General features: G+C 53.2%; 1 protein-coding gene and 1 long non-coding RNA gene across 2 annotated transcripts; one reads left to right on the top strand and one right to left on the bottom strand.

Moving 5' to 3' along the window:
* Positions 1–179: 179 nt before the first annotated feature.
* LOC128073603 (carboxyl-terminal PDZ ligand of neuronal nitric oxide synthase protein-like) lies at positions 180–26,144 on the bottom strand. Its single transcript, XM_052668677.1, has 11 exons — positions 25,913–26,144; positions 23,631–23,702; positions 6,426–6,518; positions 5,712–5,770; positions 5,006–5,114; positions 4,761–4,902; positions 4,311–4,471; positions 3,429–3,596; positions 2,886–3,051; positions 2,445–2,793; positions 180–1,946 (listed from the first exon to the last, which is right to left on the bottom strand). Exons 1-11 carry the CDS (start codon positions 26,015–26,017, stop codon positions 1,457–1,459), a joined length of 1,914 nt encoding a protein of 637 aa, XP_052524637.1. The 5' UTR covers positions 26,018–26,144; the 3' UTR covers positions 180–1,456.
* LOC128073604 (uncharacterized) lies at positions 15,535–25,692 on the top strand. Its single transcript, XR_008202790.1, has 3 exons — positions 15,535–17,837; positions 18,918–23,716; positions 25,168–25,692. It is a non-coding gene; the product is annotated as an uncharacterized LOC128073604 (long non-coding RNA).
* Positions 26,145–27,163: the final 1,019 nt, after the last annotated feature.

Genomic DNA, 27,163 nt, shown 5'->3' with positions numbered 1-27,163 from the left:
TAGGGGGATACAGGGACCCTCCCTGAGGGGAGTGGGCCAGGGATGGGGCTGCAGCTGCCTTGACTCCTGGGTGGGATGTCACTTAACTGGGAAAACTGCAGCACCAAACTGCCTAGGAGTACTGGGGCTGGGGGATGAGATGCTCCCGGTGAGTTGGGCAGAGAACATGTCAGCAGCTCTGCAAATTCGAGGCATTTATTTTCTTTAAAACTCAGTTACCAAACTGCGGTGTACTTTATTTCCTAAAGGAGTGGTCGATCTGTCTCTACCACACTAACACGCGGCCCAACCACAGCTTTACAAATCCACAGCTCCCATCATGTGTCCTCAGCAGTGCTGGTGGTGCCACGGGCCCTCTGTCATCAGCTCCCATCGGCTCCTGGTCAGCCCTGGGCCCCACAGTGCTGTGCTGTTGAGGTCCTGCCACACTCTGCACTGGGGCAGAATGGCTGCTCTGAGCCTCCATCTCCTGACACTTCCCCAACTCGAGCCTCCAGCACATTCCCAAACCTCCTCTTGCAAACAGTGAGTGGAGGATCACCTCCCAGGGTCCTTCCCCAGAACCCGCTCCAGCCTGTGCTGATGAGGGCTGTGTGGCAGCACCAAGTATTGCCTTGGCTCTCCCCACAGGGCTGGGTTTCTTCCTTAAACCTTCCATCTGCAAACTGAACCCCAGACATTCATGCTTCCAACTTCACACTGAACCATTTCATAACACCCCAACATGACAGAGCAGCCCCAAAGTGCTCAGAGAGGTGTGCATGGAGCAGCTGCCTCTGTGCCACCCCAAAATATGCAGAGCACCTGCTGTGGCATGGGGCTCCCCACTCTCCTCTGTGGGCAGTCACCCCATACCAGCCTCTCGCAGGGCAGCCCCAGTCTGTGTGGACAGTAAGTGGCCCAGCATAGGAAAAGGCACCTTTGGAGGGAGGCAGTGGTGGCATTGCTGCACAGGGACACAGCAGTGGGGCGGTGAAGCTGCTGTCTCCAAAACAGGACTGGTCTCAAGGCAGTGAGGTGTCTGCATCTCTCCCTCTGAGGCCACCCCACCACAGTGGGGCTGGGGGATGCAGTGGGAAGGATGTGGAGCTGGGGCTGTCTGCAGCAGCCAGGGATTTGGTAATGAGTGGGATCTGTGCTTCTGCCAGGCAGCAGAAGTGAGAGCTCCCTGGGACAAAGACCCACTTGGCATGTCTGACCAAGGGAAGGACAGAACACAAAAGGGCTGGGCAAAGCAGGAAGACAGCATGAACTGGTGCAGAATAGGACAGGGGCTGACCGGGTTGCACTCTCTGCTGCAGCCCACACGTGGCAGGAGCTGATGCATGGAGCAGGGACAGTGAAGGAACCTGACCCAGGCAGGGTGCAGGGACCCTGTAACCCCAGTGTGCAGGGGGAGCGATGTGGAAAGAGCCACTGTGACTGCCTGTCAGCCGGCTGCCAGTGCTGTGTCCGACTAAGAAGGGACCCTGCTGGGCCCCACAGTAGTGTCCAGCTCCGGCTCCAGCAGCTCATCTTCTGAGAAGCTGATGTGCAAACAGGTGTCATCTGCAGGGGAGAACGGCAGTGTGCTGTCCGTGGGGCTCAGCAGTGAGGCCAAGTCCTTGCTCAGGGCATCGCTGGCTGTGGGATCATGGATGCTGGATGGAGGGGACGTGTGCCCATTTTCTCCAGACCTGTCCTTGCTCAGAACATGTTGGTAGGTCCCAACAGAGAGGGGCTCTGCGTTGGCAGCAGCGCTCCGTGCAGGAGTCCTTGCCTCAGGGTCCAGGAGGGTGAGGGAGGTGGCAGTGATGCTGGTGAGGCCGGACACACTGGGGCTGGGGAGGCTCACGTGGGCAGTAGTCTCAGGCTTAATGTCCACTTCTAGGCTCGGGGAGGTCTTGCTTGACCTCTTGCGTAGGATGGGTGGCGGTGGGTTGAGCTTGGGAATGGGCTGCTGCCGCCTGGGGAAGCAAGAGCAAAGAGGAGGTGATGGGCAAGGATTTACCTACCTGCACACAGGGCTCAGTCCAGCTGCCCAGGGCTCTCCAAAGGCCAGATGCATCTTTGGGTGTCTTCAGTCAACCCACTGTTGTGTACGTTGAAGCTGGGGTGTGCAAGGGATGCAGCATTGGCTGAGTTGCTCCAGGGAACAGGAGCAGGACAGACAGCATCCCCCATCCCTGTTCCCATGTGTGCACACGGTGAATCCCACCCCGGGCTCTGCTCTCCTGAGATTCCTCTGCCCGTCCCCAACCTGAGCTGTCCTCTGCCAATGATACAGCTCTCCCTCCCATACCCCAGCAGCTGCAAGCGCTGCTCTGGCCGGTGCTGCTGTGCCGCTTGGGGCTGGCGTAAGGTTCATTTTCTACACGTTAGCTGGCACGGTGCTACGCTTTGGATTAGCGCTGACAGGGGCAGGGCGCCCCGCTTCGGCTGCTGCGTCGGCCGCGGAGCCCCACCTGTCCTCGTCCCCTCTGTCCGCGTCCTCCGCCTTCTGCCGGCCGCTCCCGCTGAGCAGCGCCAAGTCGCTGACCTCGGAGCCCTCCACGCGCCGGCTGAGCCCCTCTTGCCCCGCCGGGCCCTCGGCCCCGTCCCTGCTGCCGAAGCAGGGCCCGGCCCCCTCCAGGCCGACCAGGTTGAGGTAGGAATCCCCGGCGCCCAGCGCCGATGGCGAGCGGGGAGCCACGGGACTGCCCAGGACGCTGGCGGGGGTGGAGGTGGAGGGCAGGGCGAAGTCCAGGCTGTAGTGGTTCTTGAGGTTGAGCGACAGCGACTGCGCCAGGGACAGGTTCTGCAGCGAACGGTCAACTGCGGGCGCACAGAGAGACGAGGGGCGGTGAGGAGCCGCGGGCGGCCCCGGGGCTGCCGGTGCCCGGTGCCCGCTCCCCGCGCTCGCTCACCCGGCTGCCGCCGCTGCGCCCGGCTCTCCAGCGCCTTCAGCTGCCGCACCAGCAGCGAGACGTGCTGCAGCAGGTCGCGGTTGGTCAGCAGCAGCTGTCGCACCCGGGCCTGCGCCTCGATGCGCGCCGCCGTCTCTGCCGCCAGCTGGTCCTTCAGCAGCTGCACCTGCGGGCGGGACGGGGCTGCGGGGCCGGCGCCGCCGGAGCCTCCCCCGGTGCCCCAGGAGCCTTCCCCGGTCCCCCCGGTTCTCCCCCGGCACCCGCGGAGCAGCCCCAGCTCCCCTCTGTCCCGCGGCGCTGCGCGGCGCTTTGGCGCCCCCTGGCGGCCGCGCGGCGCTCCGCCCGAGGCGGGGAATTGGAGCCGCGGGAGGGGCAGCGGTGGGTGGGGCGGAGTGTGAGGTGGGGCGGGAGGGGAGTTGGTCCCCACGCCACGACGGGAGTATCCCTGGTTTGTAGGGCCATCGCTGCGCAACACCCCTTTACCCAGGCTCTACAGGGAGAGGAACAGGGCTGGTGCTGCCCAAGGGAAGGTGGGATGTGTACCTGAGCCACTGCCACCTGTGTCTGCTGCTGCTGCTGGAGGAGCTGCTGCTGGAGCAGCTGGAGGCAGTGCTGGGAGGCCAGTGGGGTGATGGAGGCTGAAGAGCAGGGGCTGCCCGGGCTGAGCAGCTGCTGTGAGCCAGCCGGGTACAGGGAGCAGCTCTCGGAGTCCTGGCGCAGAGACAAAGACGTGGTGAGAAGATGGCTCAGCTCATGCTGGGGTTGTTCAGACAGTGGCTCCCCGGGTGTTTGATGGGGCCCCATGCAGTGACCCAGGGATCACAGCTGCCCCCACAGCCCCGGCACTGTATGAAGCCAGGTCAGCAGCGCATCTGCGTCTAAACGGAAAGGCACAGTGAAGCCCTGCCTCCTGAGCCAAGAAAATAAATCCAACTGAATGCATTTCATTGCAGCTGCTTGCAGCCAGGCCCCGCAAGCGATACAATTGTGTAAAATGAAATAATGCCATTAAGGCAGCCAGGAATCACTCCCTCAAACAGCTCTGCAGAGCAACTATTCATTACGGCGTGTCCACAGCCAGCACCAAGCACGCCTTTAGCCCCTTTGCAGCAGGGGCTGCCCCGAGAGATGTTGCTGGTGGGGGGAAGCAGTGAGCTGCGGCTGCTGCTGGAGCATGGCCAAGGACTGCTGCAGACTAGACTAGACGCCTGCCTGCACAGCATGAAAATGCCTCTCAGCAGGGATGCTGCTTCCACTCCACCTGTTACCTGTCCAGCCACCTGTGTGGCATGGAGCAGGGTTCTGGTCAAGTGGTGCTGCTACAGGGTTGGGGACAGCCAGAGCAGGGCACCGGGAAATTGGGAGTTCTCCCTATAGCTGTGAGTAAAGGGACAGTAGTGGTGACCCCCCCCTCCTGGCCCTTACCTGGCAGTTCTTGTCCTTGGAGCCTTGTCCAGGTTTCAGTGTGCTCAGCTCACCCCTGGCAGTGGGCAGCTCTCCTGCTCCCCTCTCGGATACACAGATGCCATCAGAGTCAAGGCCAACCTCGTCCACATCTGTGATCTTGGAGCCCTTTATCTGGTGCACTTAAAATGAAATAGAAAAATGAACCAAAGCCCCTCCACTGCAGGACCAAGGCTGCCAGCCAGAGCTCAGAGCATTGCTGACATGACAGCGTGGGGAGAATGGCCAAGGCTTGCTTTAGCCTCCATGGGGCTCAGGTTGGGAAGGTGCCGGATCAGCCAGGCCCCCAAGCCAACGGGACACGAAGATCTCGCCATCGCTGCAGCTGTCCCATGAGGACACATCACTGCAGCCTCCCTCACCCCGACGCACCTCTGCTGCCGCCATTGCCCAGACCCCTCGCAATGTCACCTTCAGATGGCTGCTCCTCCGCCGACTTGTCGCTGGCTCCGTCCGCCTGGCCGTCAGCGTTCTGCAGGGCGTGCTGCAGGCTCAGCTTGTGGCACACCTCGAAGGCCTGGCCCACCGTGCGCACCACACGCATGGCCTGGCTCTGCAGAGCACACGCACCGTCAGCCCTGCGCTGGGGTCCCAGGGCGGCCCCACCACCTCCCGGTGCCCCCCCAGGGCCTGGGCGTGAGTGTGGAACACCCCACCTTCTTCTTGGATTTGAAGACGTTGCACCTGAAGGAGTTGTTGGCACCGTCCCTAGCGATGTAACTGAATATTTTCAGGTCTTGTGAGTCGTGAGACACATAGAAGATTCTGGGGGAGGGACAGGAGGAGTTAAACGTGTAAGAAGTAACAGAATTCATGGTCTCCTCTGCTTGCTAAGACCCAGGACAGAGTCCTGCTGGTTTGCCTACCGTTGACACCAAGCAGAGGGGCAGAGGATGCCTCGGGATGAAACTTCTCATCTCCAAAATACCCAGAGATCCCATAGCACGTGCTATGGAAAGTCAGTGCTATCCTACTGCATCCTGTACAAGCTATTCCCTTTGAGAAGTCACGCCTTAGCATCAGGCCCTTCTTCAGAGGCTCACAGCATCCAGCGAGCCACGCGTTACAGGCAGACCAAGGAAGCCTGTGTGTCCTCTGCGTTTGAATCAGAGAGCAGTTTGGGTAGAAGGTGCCTCTGGAGGTCACTCAGCATGACCTCTGCTTAACGCAGAGCCAGCTTCAAAGCCAGCTCAGTCAGTCTCTTCGCTGGCAGAAATGTATGGAAGATTCCCACCAGCAGTAATTTTGTGACCTCAATCATTTTTTTCATGGGGTTTGGAAAGCAAGCAGGATACATCTGATTCAAAGAGTTTGATCCAGATGAGTGATCCAGATCTGGGTGTGCAAAGCCCTGGCACATACCTGTACACGGGATCGTGCATCACCACCATCTTGCTCTCATCCCACGTCCACTCCTTTCGCTGCAAGCACATAGCAGAAGCACAATTACTGCGGATCACAGAGACCCAAACTCCACCACTCCCATGGGCAGGAGCCACGGAAAAAGGCACATCTGTCCCCCACCAAGGGCAGGGCTATAGCCTGACTGCATTAGCAGTGGCTGTTCAGTCGGTATCTTGGATGGAAAAAGACTTCTTTGATCATTTATCATATCTGGTCATCTCATCATAGCCTTCAGGGCTGAAAGCTGTCCTAAAGATTAATTTATAGCATCAAATATGCAGAGGATTAACTCGTTTTGTGGGGCAGGGCTCTGAGTGAGAGCTTGAGGAGTGGGGGCAGCTGTGGGTTTTGCACAGTGTGAGCAGGCGTGGGGCTGCACAGCTGAGAAGGCCTGCTAGTTAACGAGGAAAAGAAACTGCATTTCCTGAAAGCCTTACATTTTTTGGTAGAAATCATCCTCCCACAGTGTAATTTCCTCACCTTTCTTCAGTGAGATTTTGTTATCATTTTTTATGCGTGTGTGTGGGTGAAAAATTGAGGCTTTTTCAGTTGAAAATTCTGGGTGTTTGTTAAAAAAAGGCTGTTTTTGGTTAGCAGCCTGACTGTGCTGAGCAGTGATGCGACTCAGACAAGGCCAAAGCCAATGCCAGGGCTGGGCAGGAGGAGCCTCACCTTCTGCTTCTTGCGCAGGATCACCTTCACGCCATCCACAGACACAATGATGCTCACCTTCTTCTTCTTAATGTTCTTGGCTTTGAATTCATACTGATGGGAAGACAAGCACAGGTTAGAAGAGAGGTGGGACTGGGAGGGCAGCTGAAACTGCAGCCACTGGCAGTGCTCTACATGGAAATGTTCCTGTGTTTAATAGCAGGGTGCTATTAAAGAGCACCTAGTAGCAAGGGGCTTTGGATGCTGGTGCTGGAGCAGAACCCCCATCCCAGGTAACTGTGCAGGAAAAGGTTGGGGACTGTTAGTTCAGAGCCTGGAGGAATCTCCTGGCATGCTGGTACTGAAGCACCTTGCACGGTGCGGTGAGAACACGCAGCAGTGTCTGGCTCAGGAGGTGGCCCTGGCAGCACGAGTCATGCAGTGATTTATGGCATCTCTGGTGCCCTTGTATTTCAGTGCTGCAGTGCATGGCGAATATAAAATCACTTCTGAATTGAGGGAGGGCCAGATGGGTGGCAATAACGCAATTATGTCTGTCATGGACATAATCACATTAACCTCGGTGTGCCCAGTACCTCTGGAGAAAAACCCAGCTCCTTATCTGCAGGTGTCTGCAGACCGAACTCACCTCCGTTTGTGTTGAAAATTAAACTCATGGCTTTTAAATGCTGCTTCTGATGATAACTAAGAAGAATGGCAGAGCCCCTCTACTCTAAAGATGTGTATTTACTGTACTGATCGCTGCTGGCCCCACTTCAGGCACAATTTTCAGCTTCCAAACAGCACTTTGACACCCTGTGTTTTTTGCTGTCCCTATCTGAAATCCAGCTTTCCTGGGCCAGATCGTCAGTTCACCCACACCAGCACACAGACCTGACAGTGCAGCTACAGCACGTGATCCCAGTCCGAGAGGCAGAGTGCAGACTGAAGCTCACCTACACTGTGTAATTAGACACCTAATTAACAACCTTATCTCTTGATAAGAGTCGGAGGAGCCGCAGGCAGTGATTGAGACAGCAGGGGAGCCCAGGCAGCTCCTCTGGGAGCCCGATGCTGAAGGACAGAGTGTGGTGCTGTGGGTGTGTTACCCAGGATCTGCAGAGCAGAACATGGCTCTCCAATTCCTCAGCACCCTTTGTGAGCTACACTGGCCTTGCAGGCAGACAATGGGATGGCTATTCACATGCATCAGGCTTCTGATGGTATTAGACAGACCCCTGATTAAACCACAGCCTTTTGATCCCCCCATGAATTATTACTTGGAGTCAAGCTCTTTAAAAATCTATCTACAGCCCCACTGTGCGTGCAGCTGGAGCTAAATTTGCCATATACATATTTTATTTATAGGGAGGAGTGACAGCGATGGGCGAGGAGTGGCAAGCAGGCAAGCAGCATGGTGCTCAGGCAGCCCGCATCCGTCCTGCAGCAGCTCCTCCTGCCCCTCACTGTACCCCCAGCTGCTCCCCCCACGCAGCTCCACCAGCCCACGCTCAGCTCTGCCAGGCCGCTGCTCCTCAGCTGCTGGCACAAATGTCAATAAAACCCAGAGAGATTGTTCTGCCCGCTAAAGAGCTATTTATCTTTCTTTGTACACAAATGGCTGGGAAAATACTAGCCGAGCTTTCCAAGAAAGAGAGAGTAATACAGTGTATTTTCCCCTTGTAGCAACAGGGGTGCAATTACATTCAAACAAGGCTCTTTACTCAGAGTCTTTAAGCGAAGTCCAAGTCTGGGTTTTGCAGAGATATTTTTTCTTTCTATGCCGGACAGAAAGCCAACAGCCGGGAGCAGCAGTGCACGGCCAGGCTGCCAGGAGCACAGAGGAACCTCCAGGAGGTACCACAGCACAGCCCGACTGCAGGGCAGCCCTGGAGGGCACCGCTGGCTGCCAAACCCTCACCACCTCTGCATGGAGCAAGCAGATGGGATGCAGCTTCCGTCATCTAATGGCTGCCTTTCAAACTGGAGTCAGTATTGCAATAAAAGTGACTTACTGGACAAAAAGGCCGGTGAAGAAAAGCGATGCCAGGATGGCGCAGTGTCTCCCAGCCGAGCTGTCCCAGGTGAGCATGCAGCTCCCAGCTCTCCTTACACTGCTGCCACAGAGCAAGGTCTGTTCCCTGCATGTATTTCCTACCTTTGAATTGCTTTGAACTTTTTTTTCCAAATTGGCAAACGCAGCAGTGTTCATCTCTGCTGCCTTCTGAGTTTCAGTAGTTATTCTCCTGCTGCTTGTGTAATCCTATGAGAAAAGCTTCTCTAGATGTTAAGAAATCTGAAGCTGCCGCTGTAAGTGGAGAATCAGTGGGCAAACCTGGCAGTTTTATTAGCTATGAAGACAAGAGGGGACATTTTATAGAAAAATGCAGGTCAAAAAAGGGCACTGGATCTCATTTAATTCAGCAACTTCATTAATTCTATTTCTGATGCATCTGACCTGGAATACTTTCTATTTTTGCTTTTAAATCCCTGTGTTCAAGTCTCTGCCTTTCATATGGTCCCACACACTGCTGGCATGTAATATTAACTCACCCAAGAGCTAGAGACTGTATGACTGGAAATGTTAATGGCAGTGTGCAATGCATATTTCATCTGATAATTCCACCCAAGCAGAGATAAATTACACATGCAGTTACCAGCTTCCATCTGCTGATGAAAGAGATGGGCTAGTGCACATGTGAAATCATGTGCAGTTTCCAGCACTATGAACAACTTGTGTGAACAGAGTTTTTCACAGAAGCAATTCTTAATGTGATTAATTACTGAAGGTATCAGGGCCTTTGTTATGCAAGTGAAAACTGTCACAAAGCAGAGTTTGCAGGTCCTGGAGGTAGATTTTGTCCATGAAGTGCACTTCCCCATGAACACAGAGCAGAAGGAGCAGCCCTGAGGGAGCTGCAGGTGTGCTTCTGAAGCAGGAGAACCCCTGCTGGAAATACTTTGTGCACTCAAAGGACGATGTCACAGGTCTGGTAATGGCCTGTTTCTTCCTGCAGCTGTACTTTCCTCAGCCAGCCCAGGCTGCTGTTCAGCCCCGCTCCCAGTGCAGCCCTGGCACTATGGGCAGAGGAACCTCTGCTCAGCTCTGCTCCCCTGCAGGAGGCTCTGTGGGATCCCTACCACTGCAGCAGGATCTTGGTTGGACCAGGACCCCCACCCCACCATGCCAAGAGGCCTCTCCCTGTCCCATTGCCTGATGCTGACTGAATGCCATGCTAGGAATTCATCCCACGGCAAATCCAAGTATTTCAGGTTCAGGAATGTTATTACCACCAAATCAAACTGGCCCGAATGGCGTGGGTACAGGGTGTTATCTCAACTTCTGTTTGAATTAGTGATGCTTGGAGGGCTGCTGCTTGGGAATGACGCCACCACCGCCCCATGCGCTTTCCTCTCAGCAAGCGCAGATTACCGGTGCTTTGGATCTGACAAATGAGCCCTGTCAGTTCCCATACCCTTTGTGCCACTGGCTGCAGCTCAGCCTTAAGTCCCACCAGAGAGGCACTGCATGCCCTGCTGCACACCTCTGCCAGGACACACACACAGGTCACCCTGAGCCCCGCAGGCTCTGTCTGGAAGCCGCTGTCTCCTGCCCTTCTCTTTGCTCCTCCTGGAAAGCCAGCACCACTGGAATCCTCCGTGGGGCCATGGGGCCGTGGCCGGTCTGAATGGGGCTGGGCATAGTCTGGGGCTGCGCACAGTAGCTGGGCAACACGCACACAAAGCCCGGCAGGAAGCGGCGCGGCCCAGAGCGCACCTCCTGCCCACTGCAAAAATAAGAATTTATGGTCCTTGGAAACATAAAACTGCCCAGGGGAAAGCAGAAACCAAGCAGGGAGTACAATAGGCAAGGAGAATGCTGGCAAAGTACCCAAAGTCCTTTTCTTCTCATTTAAATGAGCTCTTTTCCCCCAGCCTGCGCTCTGCAGGCACTGCAGGCAGTCCCCGCTGTGACCTGGGGCCGGGCGCTGCCAGAGCGCGGTAGCGGTGCTGACATCCCTGACCGCGGCCGGGGCTGCAGACTTGTGCCTGGCCTCAGCTTTGATCTGCGTCGGCAAGGAGAGCCCTGTGGCTTGGGCCAGCCCTGGGTGACTGATCTGTGCAGCTGCTATGTGCTGCCTGGAGCCACTGCGCCCGGCGTGGCAGTTCTGCTTAGGTGCAGGAGCTGGAGACAACTTGTCAAATATCTATGATGAAAGGATTTATGGAAAAAGCCAGTCTATGACTCTGTGTTTCCTCAACAGACCTCATCCAAAGTATGTGAAAGTGTTTCCTGGCCCTGGCTTAGCCCAGCAGGCAGGCAGTGGCCAAGATGGGAGCTGGGAGCAGAGATACAGGCAGGTTTTTGGAGGGCATGGGATGGACTCCAGGACGAAGGGCCCCAGCACTTGGATCTAGCTGGAGGCCAGCCCTCCTCAGCCCCTCCCCACACCCCTCATTGCTGGGGCTCTCTTGGCGAGCTGTGCTACACCTCCAGCTCTTACTTTGACAACTTCACAGTGACACAAGTGTCCACAGGCACAGGTTTACATTCATCTGAAGAAGAAAGCTAACAGCTGCTCAGCAACTTTCTGCTCTGACCACAGGTCACCTCATTGGTCGTTAGGCTTCCTGTTTCACCTGGACACCACACACCAGTACCAGGATCCTGAGGGCAACAACAGGCCTTAATGGTCCTGACCAGCCCCACCTGCAGCCTCTATTCACACCCATACACAGGGTATGTAGGCTTCACTTCAGCTCAGCCTAGGGCCCTCAGCTCTCTCTGGAGCTCCAGTGTGGGTATGTTGGTCTCCAGGTGAGCTGTAACCAGGCCTGGCTGTGGACCTGCTGATCCTGACTTCCCAATGTGGCTTCAGCAGGCTGAACTATGCTGCAGATTGGAAAGGGGTGAGGGATGAAATTGCAAAAACCCTACTTAAGCTAGCAAAGTATTTGCATTTGTGGAGTTTCCAGTTTGGCACTGTCAGTGCTGTATGGGTGGCTTTATGCTGCAGTTCTCTGCAGCCAGGTGCATCCAAAGCTCTAGGCCAGCAGCAGGGCGCTGTAGCTGTGTGCAGCTGGTTCCTGGCTTAGCTCATAAATGCAGCTCCTAAAGTACCCTCTTGAAAGTTGCCTGTATTTGGGAATGGATGTATGAACTTGGCCTGACTGCTCTGAATTCTGGCTTTGGCTTTGTTTCTGCTCTCTGCAGGGATTTAGGCATTTTCTGTCTCTTTTTAGGATACTTCTTAGGGGACTGAGGTTTCTGGAAGAAGCACCACCAGGAATGCTGGGCATGCCCAGCCTGGCTGCCTTGTGCTAACTCCTATTTTGGCTTAGGAGACAATCCCTGAGGTGGTTCATAAGAGTGAAAACACAGGAGTGCTTGGGGTCTAGCAATAAACCGCCTCTAGGGTGCTGTACCACATGCTGCCCTCCTGCCAAAGTTTTGGAAGCTGCAGAGAAGCAATCTGTAGGACCAGGCTTTCTGGATGCTCTCTCCTGACAACAGCTTTCAGGCTCCAGTTGTATTAAAAGGAAGTGCCGTGTCATTGCTTCAGCTGGGGCAGCTTGTACAGCCTCTGCATCCCCTTGCAGACACCATCATCCCAGGACTCTGTCCCTCACCCTGGTGGAGTGAGGGTCCACTGAGAAAATGAGGTAAACAAGCACTGTTTGGAAATACTTGTTTTCAGGAAAGGAGCTGTATGGCTTAGCAAAATGTGTCTGACAATTTTCTGCTTTCATAAATATTCAAAACCAGCAGCACTGGGAGCTGACTAATCTGAAGGCTTTCCCTTGAACAGAGCTTTCCTTTCATCACGTCTTTTTCCAGACATGAATTCTGAGCCATAGCTTCTCCCTAGGATGGGCAGATGTTAACTGGAGTCCTAGCATGGGAAACTGAGGCAGGATGATTCATCAGGAGTTCACCTGGCAAGTCAAGGCAGAGCAGAGAGCTGAAATTGGGAGTTTCCAGCACTAAGCATTATGGTAAGCATTATACATCCCCACTGCACAGCACGTGCAAACCTGTGGTCATCTGTGAGGCTGCAGACCCCACAGCCCACCCAGCAATTGTCAGAGCAGCAAGGACCCTGTCCCATGCTGCCATGGGGGAGGCAGAGAGAAGGGCTGTCTTTATCCATGCTGCCTTGGCTTTCTCAGGAACAAATTGTATCCCTAAGATATCTCCAACTGTTGGAGTTCCAGAGGGCCTTTGATGATAGCGTGATCTTTCCATGTACAGCAAAAGCAAAGAGTGTGGCCAGAGCTCAGCTGTTCCTCTAAGAAAGTCCAATGGATGTGGATCAGTGCGCCCAGGACTGAGAGCAGAGCTGTTGCAGAGGGTGGGAGCTGGTGGGGTACAGGCAATGGCTCTCACTGGGATTTTCCACCTCTGAAAACAGCCAAGCTGTTCTGGAACAAAGCTTCTTTGCCTGCTTCTTAGAAGAATGGCGGGATAAAAGCAGCCTTTTCATTGCTTCCTCCCTGTCAGAGATGCGATGTGCTGAGCCCCATCCTGAGGCACACAAGCAGCCACACAGCCCAGTGCAAGGTGACATCATCTGGCCTTTGGTGCCTCTCTGACAAAAGCACCATTGTGTGACTGTCACTTCCAGGAGCCTCCCGCTGTCCCCAGGTTTAATAGGGAGCTTTCCCACACACAGCTATTCTGCCCTTGTCTTGCCAGCTCCAGTTCATAGAGAGGCTGCGTCCCTCCCTACCTCAATTCATTTACGGGAGAAAACAAATTACCTTTTCTGTCTGCAGTGCTACCCATCTGCAAAGGGGCTGGCAGCTGGAGGGAGAGCTGTGTGGCAGTCAGACTCATCTGCTGGCAGTGATTTGCATGGGTGAACACAACAGCCCTGCAATCCACCTGTACCCTGGTGTGAGGCCCTGGTGCCTGCAATGCGCAAATGTTTCTGTTACTGTGCCATGCTGTCCTTCAGCAGCTGATCGGAGCATCAGCTCTTCCCTGTCTTGAGTGATTAATTGGTTTCAGTAATGAAGTAGTGTCTTAGGACTCTACCCCCAAGGACTCTCATGTACCAAGCACTGAGTGTACGTGAACGTGGCTCTTATCCCAAAGCTGCTGAGCTACTACAGGCCAAAAGTGCTAATTTCATCAGAAGCAGGTCATGTTCACCTGAAATAACCCTTAGAAGTGAAATTGCAATTATACACTGGGACACCTTCAAGTAATTCTATATTTCCCTATAAACAACAATGTTGAGACCCTGGCAAAGAAGGTCTCCTGTTCTCTTACATGCAGTGTTTCATATCCTGGTTGCCCTCTAATCTGGTGCACAGGACAAGAGGAAAGTTAGAGACTGAATTCTGCCCAGGCAAAGGCAGCTGGAGGGGTTGGGCTGAGAGCTGCACTGTGCTACAATGTGAGCTACAATGTGCTACAATGTTGTTAGTGTGCTACAATGGAGAGGAAGCATCCGTGCTCCTGAGGCTCAGTGCAAGGCAGTTGTCACATATGGCAGGCAGAGAACAGAAGGCCTGTGTGCTCCAAGTGATTAGTAAGTCAGCCCCTTGCTCCCAGGAGGGCCAGGTATCCATCCTTTCAGCCTCTGTGACTCTGCATGCTGGGCAGAGATGACACACTGCTTGTGTCTGTCTGACATGTTCTTATCCAAGGGAGGAGGAGGAATCTACTTTACTGTTGAGAAAATCTGGAGAAGCTACATCTGCTTGGCCACCACCCTCTTTTGGCAAATAGTGCAGGGAGGGACCATCTCCTGGCTTCTAACGTGCTATCATGCACTATGCACATTTTAGGTGCTGTCATCCTGCCCTGTGTCTCATGGTTTCTGCTAGCACATTAGTGGAGGATTTAGCATTTTCTTTGCGTATCTGCAGCAGATGTAGGAAGCTGGACTTGGCATCTCTAGCTTTGAGCAAGGAGAATTCAAGCTAGAATGAGGACATGACCTCCATTTGCATTCAGAAAAAGCACTTGATTACAAACTAGACCAGAATGAGAATGTGAGGGATGCTGAGCTGCTTAATGTGCTGCTTGGTGCAGACCAGGTTTCATGCCTCATTTGCTAGGTGCAATCAGGCTTCGTTCTCTTTCACTGCAGAAAGCCCTCTGCTAGCTCAAGCCCCGGGTGCAGATGAACTGTTCCATTTCTCAATGCCAGCTACTTTCACGAACAGCCTTGCCATGTCCTGGTCTGAGAGTCAGGGACTGAAATAATCTGCTTTATTCCCACACAAGGAGCCTTTCCTGTGTGGCTGTTAATACTATCAATCTCCAACAGTTCCACTTGAGGAAACACTTCTCACAGAAAGCCCAGAGCCTCCAAGCACTGCACAAGTCTGCATCTGTGAGCACCAGCAGTGCAGCAGCTCCACCCAGAACAGCCCATTGAGCTTGGAGGCTGCCAGCTGCTGCAGGGCCACAGAGGCCATGCCTGTAGGGTCTGTTTGCAAAGGCAGCGAGCAGTGCTCCCAGCTGAGCAGCCTGCCTCCTTAGCAAAGCCAGCAGGCAGGTCTGCTGCCCAGATATGGGTTGTTAGGGATATTCTGGAGCACGCCATTCCAGTTGACTTGAGAAGGATTTAAAATTGCCAACAGACTGTAGTGAACCTTCTCTGTGGAAGAGAAGATCTCTGATTTCTTAATATGTCCACAAAATTATATTCTTCCATTTGGAAACAAGACTCTTACTAGATGAGAGGAAAAACTCAATGCTAATTGTGTCATTTCCAAAACTCAAGAATATTAAGCTGCTCAAGGACTCTTTTAGCCTCAGGGGAGCTAATGAGGTTAGTGAATCATGATGAGAAACATAGCACTAGTTCAGATAGCTTCTGCTGCACTGGGCAAAGTGGGCAGAGCTCAGGGCAGCACGTGGGAAAGGCTGGACCTGGCAGCATTCCCTGCTCCAGCTTCACCTGCCCTGGGCTTGAACACAGGGAAGCAAGAGAACAGGAGATCAGCATTGCCTCAAGCAAAAACGTGGATAGAATCCAATGTTTCAGGTCTGGAGGTTTAGGACTCATAATCATTAACTGCAGGAAGCTGCAGCAGGACCAAAGCAGCCCACGCTGCCCTGGGGTTTCTGAACCTCAGTGCTTTGTGTTCTGCAGCAGGTACAGGACAGAGCAAATGCCCCGATGCCATGTTTCCTGCTCGCTGCAGGGGAGAGGGCAGGTGTGTTTATAGAGTCTGTCTGATCCCTCAGGAATGGCTGTGTGAAAGCCCTTAAAGGATTTAGCAGTGACAGAAGGCTGGAGGAAGGGGGAAGTGATTCAGGTGTCCTGAAAATAGTCTGGCAATTGCCAGTTAGTCCATATAACCCATCTGGCCATGGAAACATCATTTAGAGAATGTCTTCCTGCTCCCTCATCAAAGTATCCCGCCCCCCAGGGATTCATTTGAGATTTTTATTCTGTAGATTTATCATTCAGTTATTTGGTGAAAACATGAAGTAGCTTGTTACCAGTACTGTGCTCAGCAGCACAGATTCTGTTTGCCTTCAGGATGCATTTAGTATAGAGCTAAAGCAGAATGAAGGAAACAAACACATAACCAATCAAGCTCTTATTAGCAAATCTTATTCTGCTAGGCTTAGTTTTGCTTTGTATGGTGCCCCAGGACAGTGATCCATGCAGTAGAGGGGGCTTTTATGCTAGGCAAGAATCAGGACAGCGTGTACAAAGGAGCATCTATGAATGCACCCATCCTTGTGGCATTAGGTACAGCCATTCTCCCACACAGACACTCAACCTTAGAACCAGAAAGGCTGACAGTGTACACCCCTAAATGCGTGAGCAGAGCCTCCCTGCCCTCCCAGCACCATGGAGGCACTCCATGCTGTACTCAGCCCCAGTCTGTGTGCCCTTGTCCATGCAGCTGTCACTCAGACTAGGGCTCCTCCTCATTAACAAGCTAATCCAATCTGCTTGCTACTCTCTGGTTGCCATCTCAATTACAATTTTTCAGACACCAATAACGAAGCAGCTTTGAGCCAAGGCTGATTGCACTACAGCAGCATGTAATTTGAAAGCCATTACATTTCATCTCTGTAACACTCTAGAAGCAGTAATACAGCTGCTGAAAAAGCAACTTTATTTCAAACCAGATAAGAGCTTTGCAGAGATCTCATATGCTGATATTTGAGCTAGCGAATTCAAAAGCTTTTGTGAAATAACGATAATAGAGCCACTTTATTTCACACTTAAGATACCTGCCTCAATGCTAAGATCTAGCATCAGACAGAGTCTTGTTCTGTTTGGTGCTAACATTTTAATTTAGCTTTTCTCCAACAGCTGATTTTGTTAGCCTTGAACTAAGCACCAACCCGTCATGACTCGTATGCAAAACAACAGGAATGTGCCTTGCTCGTCCCACCCCTCATGGAGGAGCCCCAGGTTTCAGCACTCTCAACAAGGCACTCAGAGGTGACTTGCCTGGAGATGGCACGTTTCACTGACTGATCCCCCCACCCATCTGTTATCAATCCTATCGGTGTGCTCTCTGAGCAGAGATGGGAGCTGAAGCAGCGACAATCACCGGTCCCTGCTGGAAAACCAGGTCATGATGTGAGGCCAGAGAAGGAGCTCTGAGATGTCCTCCATCCCATCAGCACAGTAACATCTAACCCTGTTCAACAGCTCAGCGATGGCAGAAAACAACTAACTGCTGTCCTGTGGCAAGAAGGCCAGAGATGGGGTGGGTTGCAGACAAGCAGGGGCAGGGCTCTCTCCAAAAGGAGTTTGTTCCTCTCCTCTCACAACATGTGGAGCACAGCCAGCTCCCCACCACAGCCATGCAGTGCTGCTTAGGAACAGCGTGTGCTGCCATGGCAAAAAGAGCTCAGCAGGAGCTTCTTCCCTTTGTGCTATGGCAGTGCAAGCAGCAGAAATCAGAATAAGCTCAGGTTAGGCCACGATGTGGCAGACTGAATTCCTCCAGGAAAGCAGCTGCTACATTTTTAAAGCCAGTGCTTCAGCTTATGAAAATTAAACGCTCCATACAGCTAGTAAAGCGGCGTATATACGAGATGTGCTTGAGCCTGTCAAGGTGACCACGGGCTGGAGGCTACACAGAGAGGCTGAGCAAAGCTCCACAGACCCTCATGAAGCTGCTGGGCCTCTGCTGCCCTGCTGGTGGGGCTGCGCAGCCATAAGAGCCCCTGTATTCCCTGGGCCTCCCTCAGAGCCCACTCTATGCTCCAGCCTCTGCTCAAGCTGCACAAAATAGAAGAAAACAAACTAATGAAGCATTAGGGTTAAACTCAGCTGCAATTAATGCTTAATTACCACCCTGAAAACACTTGCTCTACTTTGCCAGGGCCTAGAAAGATAAAACCAATTAGCTTAATCTTGTGTGATAGAAACCTTAAACTGCCTCTGATGACTTCTGGGAAGGAATCCCGGGAGTACCTGGAGGAGCCCTGGAGCTGAGGTAGGTAATGGGCATAGCCCTGTACTGGGTGTACGGGAACCATATGCTGTGCACTACATCATCTGCTTTCTATGCCATCTAAATAGAGCAGGTATCAGGTAGTGGTACAGACAAAGCTGTGTGGGCTGTTGGATAGAGAGACAGAGGTTCATGAAGGTATAGAGAGTAGGCAGAGGACAAAAGCTGCCTGTGGTCTCCTGTAAATCTCTTTCTAAATGAAGTCTCTGGTGTTATTTCTCCAGCTAAGCTTTTGGTGTAGACGTGCAGCCTCTGGTGAGGACTGGCTATAGCCTGATCACATCCTGCCTCTGCTATGGAGAACTGCCAAAGCTCACGCCAGGCTTTGTGCAAAAGTAATGAGAGTAGGTTTGTAAGTGTCACTGGGCGAGGACACCTAAAACCTCTGCTCTCCTCCTCTGAAGGCTATAGGATTCATCTGCTTTGGATGCAGTCCTTGCAAGGTTCTCCAGAGAAGGGAAGGGTGTGCTAGAAAAAGATCTCTTAGACCATACTTTGGTATAGAATATGCTGTCCTTTTTTTTTTTTTTTTTTTTTCAATGGGGAGAAGGAGGAAGAGAAGTGCATGGGCTTAGGGGAAGCCTACCTGAAATACTCCTCCCACCTTTCTGTAAGGCCTGATGCCTGCCTTTACGTTTGTCGATGTCTTGATTGGACCCGTGGTCACAGCATGGCACCACCTTCTACAGGACAGTTCATCAGTGAATATCACTGTGTGATGACAGTATTTACGTAAAGGTTTGTGTGAACTGAGGCGGCCCTGCTCTCCTGACAGCTCTCCTAAAGCACCTACTGCATGGGACTTGGCTACCAACCTAAGCATGGAGCACTTCCCTCAGCCACAGCATTAGCTGTGTCCTTAGCTGGCTTAGGCTGTGCTGCCTGTTTGGAGCAAACCATGAGATGCTTGTGTTTCACACTCTTAAGTGTGTAAGAACTATCACCCATTTTTCCTGCATACTCATATTGTAAATGAAAGGAGGGTGTATGGCATTCTGAGAATTAATGGCCAGTTTGAAGACTGCTGAAATAATTTAAGACATTGGCATTGTTTTCTTTCAGGGCCCAGGGCTGTCATTAGCTGAGCACTTGGATGCTCTTCCAAAGAGGCTGAAAAGAAAAGCCCTCCAGGAACTGCAGCAGAGAATGACTCCCATCCAAAACCAACAGATCCTGGCAAGCAGCTACATAGGTCTATAGCAGGGCAAGCATTCCACCACTGCATGGGAGGACTCTTACATGTGAGCCTGTGCTTCAGCTGCAGCAGAGCCAACCATTTAATTATAATGGGAGAGGCTGCAGGGATTAACCAAGAAAGCTGAGCTGACCGCTGTGAGTTCAGCTTCTACTTTTTTTTTTTTTTGCTCAGCTTTGAACACAGTAACTAAAGAAGAGCACACAGGCAGAGAAATCTGTGCAGCAGCAATCCTGGCTAACTTCTCTTCTGCAATAAGAAGTGAGTCTTCCTAGGGAAACTGAAGGAATTGCGCTCTAAAAGAATACCACTGTCAGGTCTGTCAGACATCTCTACCTCTGGAGTCCCACCACTCAGGGATGAATTAAGCTGAGATGGCTGAAGTAGTCACCCTGCCCTCCACCTCCTGTCTGCTTGGTTCCTCCATTTCTGTAGCAAGAGCAGACAAATGACACCTCTATTTGCTCCCAAACCACTGCAGTTCACAGCCCGGCATGGCTCTCATTGTGAGCTGCCCCATGACGTCCACCCAGCCCTCAGACTGGGAGCTGCAGCAGTGCAGCAGAGGCAGATCTCTGCTCCTTTGATTTACCAGAGTCTGAAGGACTCTTAACTTCCACTCATCTGGATATAAACTGATGTCATGTCATGCTTCAGCTCCTGGCTGATATTTGGCCAGTTGATATGATTTACTGTGTGGGTTGGACTGAACTTTCTCACTAGAATACTGTCATGGCAAAATGCTGAGTCTATGTTTAAGAGCACAAGAGCAGTAAGAAGAATTAGGATGAGGGTGAGACTGGAGTGAGAACCTGGTTCTTGTGCCAAGAACTCAGGCCTTTCAGATGTGTCCTGTGCTAAGATTTATAAATGTTTCCATTGGCATACTAGACACTGGGGTAGGCTTCTCAATTACATTAAGCCTAAGAAATATGGCAGTTAACAGAAGAAACGAGATTCCTGCCTCCTGTTTGTTCATCCTAGTGCTTGGATGGGCCCAGCACCAGTAGCCCGTTCCCTTATGAAATGATTAAAATGAATAAGCAGCTCGATGTCTGGCTGTTTTTGAAGTGTTAATTCCTGCTCAGGTCTCAGACAGGCCTTCCAGACAGCCCTGAAATTTCTAGGCTTTGTAAAATCCTAAGTGCAAATTCCAGAGAAGCTGACTTTCTGCTTTGGAGGTAATTAAGTGGAGTGACTGGGGCACTGCTGGTAGCCTGGTGTCTGTGGACACCTCTCCTGAAGGCTCTTTGGACCGTTCAGATAGCAGCACTTCACTGGTGCTGCTGCAGGCAGATTCCAGCTGGCCTTCTTCAGGCGGTGTTAGTGCTGGGAGCTGGGGAAAGCACGCAGGAGATGTTGCAGTGTTAGCCCTCCACATAAAGCCATTCTTTCCACGGTCTCACAGAGCAAGATTTTGTGTGTGTTTTACAGAGCTCATCCCTACCCTGAGGCCATGCCCAGAAGCATTGTTAGTGAAGCTTTCCTGGCACTGTTGTTCCAATGTTGCCAGTGCTCCAAATCTCCAAACTTCAGTGAGAGCCTTCACCTGGCTAAGGGAGGAACTCGCTCATTTATTTCCCATCTAATAGGCAGCCAGGAGCAAAGCATCCAGGGAGAAGGTGACCCTGCTGAATCATGGAGCTATCTGGACCATCAAGAACTTCATGTTCTTTCCATTAGCTGCCGTTTGAGTTCTGCAGGAAGAAAAGTCTTGTGTTGTAGATAAGTTCCTTAGAGTGCTGAGAAAGCTCAAAGATCTGCAGATGAATCCACTGCAGCAGGAAGCCAGTGCTGGCATCCTGGCTTTGAATGCAGGAGCCCCAGCGGGTGCTGCCAGGCACCGGCCCTGTGTGGCATGGGCCAGCAGCAGCAGGTGTGGATGCTGCTCAGGATGCTGCCCACGAGCCATGAGCACCTGGCTGTGCTGTGCAGGGAGCTGGGCTCTCACAGCCACCACCTGGAACCTGATCTGCCTGTCAGAGCACAGTGTGCTCATTCAAGTGGCAAGCTAATTTCATCACCTCCCCTGTCAGGGCAAGAGGAGGTAGAGATTAATTTGAACTCAAAGGATCATAAAATAACATGGCAGCAGTATGCAACTGATAATCCACGGGAGGAATTGCAAATGTGAAGTTGTCTTGCTCTACATAATGGGGAGCTATGACCAGCAACTTCTCTGCTCCACCTCTTGCATTTGCATTTCCTCCAGTGGGAGCACAGAATGTGATAAGACCAGTCCTGAAGTCTGCAAGAGAATCCCACCTTGGCTCCCTGGCATAATTCATGTGCAGCTGGCAAAAGAGCCCAGCACAAAACCCAGGACAGTAAGGAGCAGCCAAGGAGTGCACTTCTCAAGTACAGCTGCTACTTCTTTCACCCTCTGTCTCATCTCACTCACAGCACAGCTCAGTCAGTGCTAAGTCCCTCTCATTTTTTCCCTGAGGCAAAAACCTTTAATCACAGACTGCAGACCAGCGTGAGAGGCAGGAGAGGAAGGCAGCTGCAGAGCCTGTATTAGTTTACTATTGAGCAACTAGAGCAACCAGCTCTGTCAAAGGCTGGGAAAAACGCAGGGCTGGGACTCCTCATCCTCCTCCCTGCTCCCTTTTGGAGCCTGGGCCGCCCTGTGCCCAGCTGGCTGCCAGCTCTGCCTGCTCCCATGTCACAGGGCACATAGGGCAGCAGAGGAAATGTTGTGCTAGGGCCTGTACTGTGCCTCTTTTCTCTTCTGTTCCAATAGAGAATTCCAATTGAACACTGGAGCGCACAAAGGATGAAAGCTTCAGCAGAACATGCCCTTGCCAATGCTTGGCAGAGCTGTGGCACCCTTGTAGCTCCTGCAGTGCAAACAGTCACTGCCACCTACAATAGGATGGTAGCAAAACACTAGTTTCCACCAATAGCTTCTTCCAGTGTTTCCTCCCAGTTACAACTGGTGCTGCTGAGAGTCCATGGGAAAAAACTCCAGTAAAGACCAGGCCTCTGCATGCAAATGAATGCTACATAAATAACCCCCATCTTCGCTCCTAAGTTGTGTACTCTGTGCACTAGAATTCCCTTCAAAGACCTCCCAGTTCATTCTTTATGCTCTAATTAAGGATCAGTGCCAATTAAGTATCTTCAATAGAGGAGCATCTTCCGCTCAGCAGCCAGGAAGTGTCTGAATGAGATCCTGCTGTACAATGTGCACATGAAAAGGGAAGCCCTCCCTTCTTGGAAAGGGCTTCCAAGATTAAAAATCCAGTATAGAATACAAGATGCCTGCTTTAAAAATATTTTGTGATGAGATTAATTGAGGGCACACATGAATGCAGAGTGGTTTGTGACATGCCTTGTACATGCCTGTATAGCACCCGAGTGTGCTACCGCATTGCCAAGGGGCTGAGCTGCACCCTGTGCCATCCAGGCAACAGCAGGTGTGAAAAGAGAGTGTAACATTGTTTGGAAACTGGTATTATAACAGTGTCTGCTTTTTCTTGCAAGGGTTAAAGATACTAAGAAGCCACTTTTCGGATGAAAACTTAGTGCTGTTTACATCAGTATCTGCACTGCTCCAGTAGTCCACACCTTTGCTTCCTGTTGTTGTTCACCTGCTCTGTAAATAACCAGGCAGCTCAGATTACTGCCACGCTGCTCTGAGTGAGAGCTGTGCTGACGGTCTGAGCAGGCACAGGCAGGGGAATGGCATTTCTGAGCCTGGCTAAAGATGAATGCATCAGTTCCCCAGCCACTTGCAGGCTACGTTTAAAAAGCGCTTTCTAAATGAAAATTAGATGGTTAAACACTGTGGGGGGAAGGGCAGGGAATGGGATAATCCCTTCAAAGCTTTAAATGGAAGATTTGCAGACCTGCCTCAGCTGATGTGAGACACATGAACAACCTCTGATTTAAGATGTATGTAAAACTCCAGCCAGGCAAACAGCAGCACGGCCTTTTGGGGCACCCATGTGAAGTGGTTGTGTGTGCAGCAGATGTAGCCACACTACCAATCACTGCTGAATCTGGTGACCGCTCACGGGCTGCTCTGAAGAATAAAGGAGTAGAGGAGGAAGAAAGCAGACTTGATGAGAAACAGGAACTGCAAAACTGCATTGGAGAATGGGGAAAAAGCAACAAATTATTCTGTAAGCAGCAGAATCCACAGTCTTGCCTAATGGGATTTACATCCATAACATCTGCCAGGCCACTGATGCTTCAGTATATAATAACAAAAAGTATCTAGAACTGGCAGTGAATTGGAGTGCTTTTGTGGAGCAGATTGTGTACAAGTCCATTTTTGTACAAAGACTGGGCAAAACAAGTCTGAGGTTTGAGGAGCAACCCCACACGTGCTCGGCAGAGGCTGGTGTCTGTGTCTGGGCTTTGCTACCAGCGATCCATCTGCAAAGCACCGGGGGCAGGTCTGTCCTGATATGCCTTGGGAGTCCCTAGGGAGGCACCACAGTGCTGACTGCTGAGATCTGAGCTGCACAGAGGAAGGGGGAGGCGGAGGGAAATGCAGAGCAGCGCACTGCAACCATATCACTCCAGTGAGTGTAACCTTTATTCTAGGTGAGGGTCAGTGCTTTTGGACTTACCCGAATCCGTCTCATGGCTGCCACAATCTCCACGCGGCTGCTGGGCCTGGGAACGTCCAAGCTACCAATGTACTGAAAGACAGAAGGTGAGATGTCTGTAAAGTAATGCACGAGTTAATGGTGTAAGCTTCTTCCAAACAAACAGCATCTGTTGTTTGACGAGTCCCTGCTCAGTGAGAGTCTTTTGGCACCAGACTTGGTAGGAATACCTGTTGTGGATAATGTTACCAAAGTCGGGAGTGTCACAGGGCTCCTGAATCTGGGGCTTACCCCACTCAGGTTCTGGGTGTGCCTCTGCCTGTGCTCTGCAGGGCAGTATCTGCTGCTGATCAAGCCACAGTTCTGTGGGTCTGAAAATGGGACCATGCATCCTTTGTCACTCCTCCCCAATCAGTTTTTGAGAAGCTCTGAGCTGCACACACACACGAGCTGTCAGGACACACAATGCAGGCAGCAGCACCCTTGCTCTGGGGCTGAAAGGTGAGACAGGAGGTGGCCATGTGTCTCCAGCACCTTTCTGCTGCCAGCTGCCTGCTCCCTTGTGCTGTGCCAATGTGCTGTGCTGCCACATGGATTGCTAGGGGAGTCCTGCATGCAGGCAGCATCCTGCTGCTGCCCTTCTTCCTCCTGGAGAGGAAGAGCCCTGCAAACATTCAGCGCAGTAACGTACACATGAACAGAGCCCACATTGCTATGGGGCTGCTCTTGGGAGACCACCACTGTTACTGACAGTTCTATTTTCATTTCTCTGCTGTAACATTTGTGGCTTGCAATGGGTTTTCACCTGAAAACTTTTGCATAGCAGAGATGAGATTTTCAGAGATGAGTTCTCCTGGCTCAGTATTTATTGCTCTTTTATCTGCCTTGTAACAAACACCGCAGGCAATCTGAAAGGTCATCCGTTTCTTCTGATGCTTTTGCAAAATAACATTTTTAAGAGCAGCCGCTTCAGCCGTGTCCTTTGGTAAACCACAGGAGATCCAAACCGCAGCAGCCAGAGCTGGAGGGCAGCGGAGAGGGAGAGCAGCCAGAGCCCACTGTGCTGCACCCCCTCGGTCCACGAGCAGCAGCTCTGCACAGCCGCACACCCCGCACCTTCTGCCCACCAGCCGTGTTGCGCTCAGAGCTGCAGCTGCCCGGTGAGCAGCCCTGGCAGAGCAGCACTGAGCGGGCAGTTGCTAAGGCGATGTGCGCCCAGCTCAGCCCTGCACACTCAGAATAGCTCCGGTGCCTGAAGCTGTCAGTCTGGAGGCGCCCGTTTCGCTCAGTTAAAGGCGCAGCCCGCTCACGCTCTAGGAAGCAAAACAAGGATTTTTCTTCTCAGCGTGGTGTATGGCACAGCAAGTGTTAATTTAAATTAAAAGAAGCCAAAGATTGTCTTTCTCTGCTAAGGTAGAGGGGCTTTTAAAGTATGTGATCACCTGTCCAGATCCATCCTATATCCTGTTTAAGCCTTACAGCTCTTTTATCAGGAAAACTAAAATGCACAAAATCCATATTTCAAAGCTTTTATTTGAATATATGTCCCTTCTTCCAGCTCAGCAGACATGGATTCCATTCCTTGTCAGTGTTGGCCACCTGCACAGAGGGGCAGCAAACCCCAGAGCTGCTCCAGCAAATGCAGCTCTTTGTGCCAGGGCTCGGGCGTGCGCTGCCTGCACAGTGCCAGCCCTGCTGAAGTTGCTCACTCGGTGGTGGTGCAACGCCAAAACACCTTGAATGATCGGCGTGAACTTTCTGACAGCGTCCCTATTTCTGAACCCCCACACCGTGCGTGTAAGTGCAGACCTCCCGGCCACGCTTTTCACACAGGGAACAAACAGCTCGGATGCCCGCTGGGTTCTGCCGATGGCACCGGAACCGGGATGGGTCCCTGCCCGGGGGTCTGCCCCGATCGGTTCTCAAAGGAGGCACGCGAGGAAGCGTTAGACACCTTAGAAAAGATTAGCAGGAAGAAAGGAATGACCTGTTTGATTGCGACCTTAGGCGTGAAGCTCTCGCGGTTGCCTGGCGCTTACCCCTAGGCCCGGCGCGCGGCTACAGGCTGGCTGCGCTCGGGCGCTGCGCCGGCGGGGCGTACGGCGAGCCCGGCAGTGGCGGCCGCGGGGCGATCGCCGCGTTCCCGTGGGCAGCGGAGCGGGGCACGCGCGCGGGCTTCGGGGTCGCGGCTCCGGCGGACGGGGCGCCCGCACCGCACGGCGCCCAATCGGGGCCACAGCCGGGATGCCGCGCCGCCGCCCCGGACCAGGGAAGGCGGGGAGCGGGGCCGGGCCGCGGCTCACCTTGGCCTGGAAGTGGATGCCGTGCTGGAAGGCCTCCTCGTTGTGCAGCGGGACGCGCGAGTCGCAGCCATCGTCCACCAGGTTGTACCGGTTCTTCACCGGCATCGCGGCGGCGGCGGGCGGGCGCCTTCAGGCCGCGGCGGTGCGGGACATCTTCGCGGGCATCGCCCGGCCCCGCAGCCCCCGCCCGGCCGGAGCCCCCCAGCGGCCGGGGCGCGGGGCTGGCGCAGCCCGAGCCCGGCCGCGTTTTGAATGAGCGTCCGCGGGAGCAGAGCGGGGCCCCGGCCCTCGCCGCTGCGCCATTGGCCCGAAGTTCCCTCATGTGATGCGGGGGGCGGCCGCCAGCCTCGGCCCCGGCCCGCCCCGCCCCGGGCAGAGCCCCGCCGGGAGCCGCGGCCGGAGGGCTGCGGGGCGCTCCGTGCCTTGCGGGAGCTGCGGAGCTTCGGGACGCGCCCGGCACTCAGCGGCGCCCCGCGGAGACGCGCTGTGTTGGCGCGGCTCTGCCCGCCGGTGCTGCTCTGGCCGGGCCGTGCGCCGCGGGGCGCGCGGGGCTGTGAGCGCGGGGCTGTGCGGGACGCCGAGCCTTGCTGCGGTGCTGGCGCCTCGGCTGAGAGCTGCAGCCCTGCGCTACGAGAGGCGTTGGGGATGGAGTCTCGTCGTGATGCGGGGTTTGCTGGGTTTTGACTGTTCATGTCGTGCTGCATCGTTTCAGCAGCACCCACTCAGTTTCTCTTGTTAGAAATTCTAAAAGGACAGTACGGAATGGTCTAAGATCTCCCTGCAACTTCTGTGCACGAATGATAGGCTAAAGCAATGATATCTACTCCATTTTAATGTGACTTAGCTTTGTCAGTAATTAGCACGTGCTCCCTTTCCAAAGCCCGCTGCTCAGCTAATATCCACCGACTGACCCAGCGTCCCATCAGAATTTTTGGCCTTTGCTGTGCATGTGGTGTGTCCTTTCCAGCCCCATCTCTGGCAGAGCAGAGCCCCTCTGCTGTGCCCTGCAGTGCCTGACATACCGAGCATCGCTCTGCTGGCAGACAGGCAGACAGGGAGGGACAGGCACAGACATCTGAACGGCTGTGATGGGAGCTCCTGGGCCACACTCACTGACATCAGGAATGGTGAGAGACACACTGTGCAGAACCCAAGGGGCTGGGGTGTAACATTTGCTTCAACTGACTTCTTGCTATACCAATAATTACCCAGCTGGATGTGTGGGCATTGTTGGGCGCCACTTCTATGTGA

The sequence above is a fragment of the Tympanuchus pallidicinctus genome, unplaced genomic scaffold, assembly GCF_026119805.1.
Source record: "Tympanuchus pallidicinctus isolate F22 unplaced genomic scaffold, pur_lepc_1.0 scaffold8, whole genome shotgun sequence".
Lineage (NCBI taxonomy): Eukaryota > Metazoa > Chordata > Aves > Galliformes > Phasianidae > Tympanuchus > Tympanuchus pallidicinctus.
This window is presented reverse-complemented; position numbering and strand designations above follow the sequence as displayed.

Bases quoted from the DNA above. Each gene is read 5' to 3' on its own strand.
- LOC128073603 (XM_052668677.1), bottom strand. From the start codon at position 26,017: ATGCCGGTGAAGAACCGGTACAACCTGGTGGACGATGGCTGCGACTCG. The intron at 6,519-23,630 runs GTAAGTCCAAAA...TCTTCCCATCAG, and splicing joins CAGCCATGAGACGGATTCGG to TATGAATTCAAAGCCAAGAA. The intron at 2,794-2,885 runs GTGAGCGAGCGC...GTGCGCCCGCAG, and splicing joins GGCGCAGCGGCGGCAGCCGG to TTGACCGTTCGCTGCAGAAC.